Below are 7853 nucleotides of genomic sequence, written 5' to 3'. Positions count from 1 at the left end.
TGCAATGTAAAACGGAAAACAAAAACAAAAATCTATCTTTGATTGCATATAAACTTGGATGTAAAACATTGATGCAAACATATTCTGGTCGCTAATAAGAGGAATTCGATCAAATATTTGACCAAAACAACTCGACAACCATTTCAGCCCATACAAGTGAATCGTCAAAACCAGAACCATGGACAGTTCCCATGAAAAATGCTGTATCACTGCCTCGTGTGGTAAATTCTGGAACTCACCAGCACCAACTCGATTACGTCAAGTTGAGTCATTCGATAGGAGGAGCATAAACAGTGACACGACAGTATCTGTCAAAAAGAGCTTGCTAGCCTTTCGCTCTCTCAAGTGTAGTGCTGAACCTCAAAGAAAGAAGCTTAAAGGAAAACATCATTCAATAAAGCTGCCGGGTTAAAATACCATTTTGGGTAAGTACAAAGAGTGGTCTTCTTTTGCATTCATTTTCTAATTTAAGTGCTGCGGCTAGTTTGGCCAGCCATCCAGCCCAGGCAGGAAGGGTGTCTCCTCCATTTTCGCTTGTTAGGTTCAGATAGGCACTGGCTAGCATCAAGCTAATAGCTATATTGAACAATAATCTCTTTTACAATCCTGGATAACAAACTAGCTAGCATATATTGGTTAAATTAGTCGTATAACCAGCTGAATATTTTGTCTTTAGCTAAATAGCTAGCTGCACATTTGTTAATGTTTGCTTGCTTGCTGGAAGTAGCAAGCTAGCAGAGCTTGTTTTTGTTGGCCTGCCGAACGTCAGCAGCAACATAACAACCTCCTGTAATGGCAGCCACTCTACGAGTATTATCTCAGGGCATTAATCAGATAATTATCATTACATAATGGACTGACTGTCACTGATTGTACAGTCAAGGGACTACAGACAGTTTACGAATTAGCTGTCTGTTTGTGCTTCAAATTCTACTGAAGCAGCTCGTTTGCTATTTTGCTAGCGGCTACTCTCAATTTGACAACAAGTTAGCCTACAAGTTAGTAAGGCATGATCGAGTATTTGCTAGGCCGATCTGGCTACATAGCTGTTGTGAACACTGCCACTGCTGACGGTGTTATTAGCTGTACGCATGTTCTTAAGCCTGTTGCATAACCAAGAGAGCGTGAAGCTAGAGTATGAAAGGGAAGCGTCTAAACAAACATGACAAGGTCCAGATTGCTGTAAGGTGTGTTATATATTATTCATTGTTTTCTTTTCTTGGGTGAAAAACAACGGTGTTGAACTTGACCACTGATCATCATAGTACCATGGAGTTTCCAGATCTTGGAGAGAATTGTACTGAAAGGTCCTGCAAGCGCTTGGGTGAGTGGTTGCTAATGTTTTCTCCATAAAAGCAGACCTGTGTGTTTCACTCTCTTATCCATCCTACTATGGTTTTAATATATGCAAATGCTTGTGGTTAAAGGCTGACGTCCTAATGCTGAATTAGCAGTTGGCATGATTATGAGTGATAAGAGAATGTCATTAGGACGAGGACATGCATAGCATTCCAACTTTTTCTTGGAATTAACAAATTTGCATATGTCTTATATCTGACAGATTTTCTACCAATGAGATGTGATGCCTGTGAGGGGATTTTCTGTAAAGACCACATAACCTATGCAAATCACAAATGCATGTCATCTTACAAGAAGGTATATTTTTTTTAAATCATTTATAAGCACCTCTGCTTCATGTTTTAATGTAAGTCTAACGAAATATGCCTTTGCTCAAGATAATAATATGTTTTTACAAGGTAAAGGGAGAAAGCTCAACTGGTAATTTGGACTAATTTGGAGAGTGAGAGGCTAAATTGCCTGAGTGACGAGGCCCTCTGTGTAATTGTGTCCAGGATGTCCAAGTCCCTGTTTGCCCTTTGTGCAATACCCCAATCCCCATCAAGAGAGGAGAAATGCCAGACATCAAAGTTGGGGAGCACATTGATCGGGACTGCAAGTCGGACCCTGCTCAGAGAAAGAGAAAGGTATGGTAGGATTCTCTAAAGGAGCATTTAATTTATGAAAATTTCAACAACAAAGCCAAAGTAACATCACCATCTTGTTTTGTAGATATTTACAAATAAATGCTCCAAAGGAGGTTGCAAGCAGAAAGAAATGATCCGGGTGACGTGTGACCAGTGCCACCTGAATTTTTGTCTTAAACACCGACATCAGCTAGACCATGACTGTAAGACTAATGGCAAACCAGTCTCCAATTCTGGGTAAATGTTCCATTCAACTATGCCCTACCCCTTCAGATGATGCTGTTATGGGTGATGTCATGTCAGTTTCCACTGTATAAGGATGACTACGCTTTTTTTTTGTCTTTCAGACATGCAGCTCTAATGCGGGCCCAAGGAGCTTCCTCTAGTTCCAGTTCAGCCAGTAGAGGAAGCTCTATGTCTGTTCCAAACGGTGTGAAGGGAGGTGCTAGGACACAGAACAGTGGGTGAGAATCCTTTTGTACTGATTTCCTTTCTTCTTCTTCTTTTTTTTTAAACACAGTTTTATTGGTGGAGAAAATGAAATACAGTTACATGAGCATACAGTTGGCAGTGGTTTAGTACGTGCACACTGAGTCATTTCAGTGGTGTACGCCTCACTCCCGCCGCTGGTGCAGACTTGCAGTGTGAAATGCATACTCATAAGATACTCTCCACATAATTAATCAGGCGACACACTAACACACTCTAAGCATATCCATTATGCTCAATGATGCCTCCTGGTGGATGTTTTGCCAAGGTGAATGACCTGAAATAAAACTCCTGCAACATCTTCACACCGGCGGCCTAATTCTAAATTATTGCCAACTGTACATACCTGACTGTACCAGTCTCCATTTTCCCACCTCCCTCCTTGTACTGATTTTATAATCCCCAAATTGAAGAACACCAGTATAGGAGACTGTACTACAGGTACTGAGACTGAAGCCTTGTTATCTGCTTCAACATGAGCCCTCTAGTTCTCAGCAGTTCATGTCTTTAAGTGTGTAACTGTTAGTGTTGAAGACAATAGGATAGATTTTTGTCGATTTTGCAAAAGAAATGCTTTACTTTTTGCCATTACAATAATTGGCTGAAACAGCTAACCTGTCACCATCACAGAGACAGAGATGTTCTCACCAACACGATTGCATGGGTGAAATAATAAATGAAATGGCTTGATATAACACATGAAACTGATGTGAGATTTGCTCTTTCACAGCGTTGCCCTTGAGTTTTGGGCTTTGCTCTCTAGAGTGATATAGGTCTAGTTGTTTACATTATAAACCCTTTTGTTCTCCATTCCCTCTCAGCAGTGCACATAGGATCCATACTCCAGCTCCACCCATGATGCCCCATTCGGCACAGAATGTAATTCCCCCATCGGCATCATTTCAGGCTGGGCTGGTATGCAAGCACTCTTACTGTATGCCACTTTTGATTAAAAATGACTGTAAACTATGAGCATCAACAAACCTTTTAGGAGCCTTGAGGTTCTGAGGAACTTCATGAACTTCGTATTGGAATTGTAATGTGTATTTGGCTCTCATGATTGCAGACGGAGGAGCAGGCCTTGCAGAGAGCTCTGGAGATGTCCTTGGCTGAGTCAGCTTGCAGTGTCCAGCCAACTCTCAGGTAGTCAATCCTCATTAAGTCCCATAATCTAGTCCACATACATTAGACATCATCTGAAAATTACATCTTGTTTGAATTTAACAGGAAACTAACCAATATGTATGATAACAATAAGAAAACACAATATTAATGTGTTTCACATCCATCCCTTTGTATAGCCCAGCTTACCCCTGACTTAATTGAGGGATAGGGTTCAATTCAGAGTTTCCTCATCGTTCATGTGTGCTCCTCAGAACTGAATATTATGTACTTCTCTCTTGAGTGTGCCTCTTGCATGCTCTCTGCTCCGGATTGTAAAAATGCACGCTCTCATTAAGAAGTGTTTGTGTCTCAGCCCTCAGGAGCAGGAGGATCTGGCCCTGGCTCAGGCCCTCGCTGCTAGTGAAGAAGAGTACCAACGGCAACAGCATAGACAACAGGTATCCAGAAAACTTACCAGTCAGTAGCATGCTAACAGGACCATGCCTAGGTACATTGCTTCTATGGTATTCCTTCTACTACCTTAATAGGTGCATTTAAGAATGGGCTGAAGTGAATGACAAACATTTAAGCACTTGTTATTGTGTATTTTAACAGTTCAAACATGTCAAAGGGTTCAAACATTAATTCGCTTTTCTTTTCTTTTTTACCTCCTTTCAATATTTACCATGGAGGGACAAGCCACCTATTTTTTGTTTGTTTGTCTGGCATCATGTGACTAAGCTCATGAAATGCTTTCTGTCATAGGTGAGGGAGTCTAAACCGTCTTCCTGCAGCCTATCCTGAACTCCCAGTCTGGGCCCAAGCTGCCATCAGTTATCAACTAGCTACTGTCCATCTCTGAAACACTCTGATGTCCAGCAGCAGAGTGTCACTGATCTTAACAAATGAACCCTCTGGAAATCCCACCGAAGCATCACTGATTTCTCTGTCCTCGGCACACTTTTCTCTCCGACAGGGTTTCTTTCATTTATACTGATGATTCTCTCTGTACATATTTTATATGTTGATCATGAAAACAAATCCTCAACATAATTGTTTCTTGAATAAATTATTTTAAAGACTTATTTTTGAGGCACTTTCTTTGTCAGAGAAATTTACGATAGATTAACAGTACTGAAGGATGCAAAAATGTATGGGGAAACTTGATTTATGATCACAAAACTGGTAGGTCATGAAAGACCCTTCAATCACTATAATTCAAAATGGACTGTAGAAGGGGAAATAAGGAATGGAGGAGGGAAAATTAATAAGCTGGTGACAAAGTTATTGAAAGCTAGAAGCTAAATAAAATAAGGTATTACAGAACAATCTATGAATGATATAGGCTATGCATGAAGTAAAGGTTAGTGATATTGATGCTCTTGACATTGGAGGTGGTGGTGATGATGACCACTCAAACCTTTCAACTCTGAAACGTTGGGGCATATTGGGCAGGGGAACTGTTTCTGTTTAGTATATAATGTCGTTTATTTTATGAATTTTCATAATGTAGTTTGTTTTATAAATTAAAACAAGTGTACAATAAACATGTTGTCCCCCATGAATGACGTAGCGCCCCTCGTGTGAATTGGTGACAATTATTCAAACGTATCACTGGAAAGTTACCAGAGCGTGTAACGCTTATTTGATGAATTAATCTTACAGGTTTGGGTTTATTTGAACGGCTTATCACTTTAGCCGCACCATCACGAAATGAATTGGCGTCACCTCAAAACTCCAAAACAATCTCTATGGCAAGACGCATCATTCACCCAAGTTTCGTCAAAATTGTCAGTGGTGTCGGAGATAATAAAGCGTATGACAGAGAGTCATCCATAGTCATCCATAGTCCCGTTGTCGTGTCAGATGGTATTCCATTTTCAGATAGTGTTCCCGATCTGACAGAAAGTGTGTTTTTAAGAGTAATGTAATGAAAATGTATGTAACCCTAACCCTAAATAACAACGATAGTGTCTTACACTTACTGTACCTCCAAAGCAGTTTCATGTTGACATGTTACGGTTATTGATGATATTAATGTTCTGTTACTCAACTTTTGCAATTATGATGAATTACTACTTCAGTAATGATTGTCAATAATGTTATAACCTTGTTCATTACATCTATCATCATAATCATCATCATCATGACCATTATGGAGGTATATTGTTATAAACTATTGACGAGTATAATACATGGTGTTGGCATACTGGGTGGATGCAGAAAACGATTGCATAAGAAAAGAAGAATAGGCTTATATAAAATCAATTGGATACTTGTTGAGTTACATGATGTTGCAGGCAGGCAATCTTACATTTGCCCCGAAATCCATTTGCTTTTTCAAAACAGGCTTGGCTGTTGATTAACATGCCTAGCAGGGTTCTTGACAGCAGAAAATCATAACAAAGGTAAACCATGATGTCCACCATAAGTGATATTTTGTGTAACAAACTGCAACATCTCTGAGTGATACTAGGCCCTGTGCACTGTGCAGACAACGCCCCAGGCCCGACTAACATGTACACCCCTGTAGAGTTTAAAGGTGTAGCAGGTAGTTTTGCACTGTGCTGCCATCTTTGGCCGCATTGAAAATATGCTACGTTTTCTAATAGCGGCAATTCTGTGCATGTCCCTGTAAACAAACACAACGCAAAAAAGATACGTAAAGGTACGTAATGGCCACCTCTTTTGGACCAAAAGAGCGGTCTTCACTGAACGTTCTTTGTCATGGAATCTTATTATTTGATCGCTACAGATTTATCATGGCCATTTAGCACTATATTAAATCTCAAACTACATTCTGCACCCTTAATGGACTGAATAGGCAAAAAGTCTGGATTGTTTCTTAAAAAGCCAGACATCTTGTTTTTATGACATCACGGGGATGCTGGATCCTTCCTCTTCCACAAGGTGTCTGTCTTAGATCATGCATGGAAATGTGCTGCTTCTCAGGTCTCCACCACTAGATAGTCAAACTGCATACAGCAGAGGTCAGCAAAATGTTGTAGATGAATCAGTATCAGCAGCCTGTAAAGAGTTTTTAAAAAAATAAAGAAACTGCAATGTCATTTTAGTTATAATTGTAGTTATAAGGGATTTGTGGGTTGTAAATGTTGTTATGGTTATGCTTTGGCAGCCACTATATTTCCTTGAAATATGTTTGATGTCACAGATGAAAGACTGTTAAATCCTGTGGATGAAGACATGAGTAAGTATTTGTTGTTGTCTGTAATAAAACATAATTGATTAATCTAAACACTATGTTTTGATAAACATGAGCCAGGTTTGAACATTGACATGCTAAGTGCATTTGCATAATGGAGTGGTTAGTCACCTCAGTGTAGATCACTTAGCCCTCTTCACCCCCATGCAATTATCATAAAAGAACATCAGTGATGATGGGGTTGCTAATATGGATATAGTTCCCTTTTAGCTAACCTGATTTAACTATTGCATTGTGATGCGATTTCATGCAAGCTTACTGCCAGACTATTAAGTCGAGACTTGACATCACATGGACGTTTTACATTTTTCTTATAGACACTGTACCTGATATCCTATCAAACTATTGCTGATTAAACTGATTGTCTACTGTCTATGCTGACCATTTTTAATGACTGTTGTGTTTGTGTTTATGTCTCTGTTGTGATGTCTGTCTTGTCTTGTGATACAGTGCATTCGGAAAGTATTCAGACCCCTTCACTTTTTCCACATTTTGTTATGTTACAGCCTTTTTCTAAAATGGATCAAATAATTTTTTTCCCCTCATCAATCTACACACAATACCCCATAATGACAAAGCCAAAACAGGTTTTTAGAAATGTTTGCTAATTTATTAAAAATAAAAAACTCAAATATCACATTTACATTAAGTATTCAGACCATTTACTCTGTACTTTGTTGAAGCACCTTTGGCAGCGATTACAGCCTCAAGTCTTCTTGGGTATGACGCTACAAGCTTGGCACACCTGTATTTGAGGAGTTTCTCCCATTCTTCTCTGCAGATCCTCTCAAGCTCTGTCAGGTTGGATGGGGAGCGTCGGTGCACAGCTATTGTCAGGTCTCTCCAGAGATGTTTGATCAGGTTCAAGTCTGGGCTCTGGCTGGGCCACTCAAGGACATTCAGAGACTTGTCCTAAAGCCACTCCTGTGTTGTCTTGGCTGTGTGCTTAGGGTCGTTGTCCTGTTGGAATGTGAACCTTCGCCCCAGTCTAAGGTCCTGAGCGCTCTAGAGCAGGTTTTAATCAAGGATCTCTCTGTACTTTGCTTCGTTCA

General features: G+C 39.9%; 1 protein-coding gene across 3 annotated transcripts; it reads left to right on the top strand.

Moving 5' to 3' along the window:
• Positions 1-299: 299 nt before the first annotated feature.
• Positions 300-4663, top strand: zfand2a (zinc finger, AN1-type domain 2A). 3 transcript variants are annotated; one of them, XM_083677571.1, is made up of 10 exons: positions 300-425; positions 1266-1324; positions 1562-1656; positions 1854-1985; positions 2071-2222; positions 2333-2449; positions 3299-3389; positions 3541-3617; positions 3952-4036; positions 4344-4663. In XM_083677571.1, exons 2-10 carry the CDS (start codon positions 1270-1272, stop codon positions 4380-4382), a joined length of 843 nt encoding a protein of 280 aa, XP_083533697.1. In that variant the 5' UTR covers positions 300-425; positions 1266-1269; the 3' UTR covers positions 4383-4663. The 3 variants fall into 3 exon arrangements, with proteins under 3 accessions (XP_083533697.1, XP_083533696.1, XP_083533698.1); XM_083677570.1 differs by having other exon boundaries at positions 3296-3389; XM_083677572.1 differs by having other exon boundaries at positions 3296-3389; positions 3952-4086.
• Positions 4664-7853: the final 3190 nt, after the last annotated feature.

The sequence above is a fragment of the Argentina silus genome (genome assembly GCF_951799395.1).
Source record: "Argentina silus genome assembly, chromosome: 9".
NCBI lineage: Eukaryota > Metazoa > Chordata > Actinopteri > Argentiniformes > Argentinidae > Argentina > Argentina silus.
Note: the sequence above shows the minus strand (reverse complement) of the source record. Positions and strands in the feature narration are given on the sequence as shown.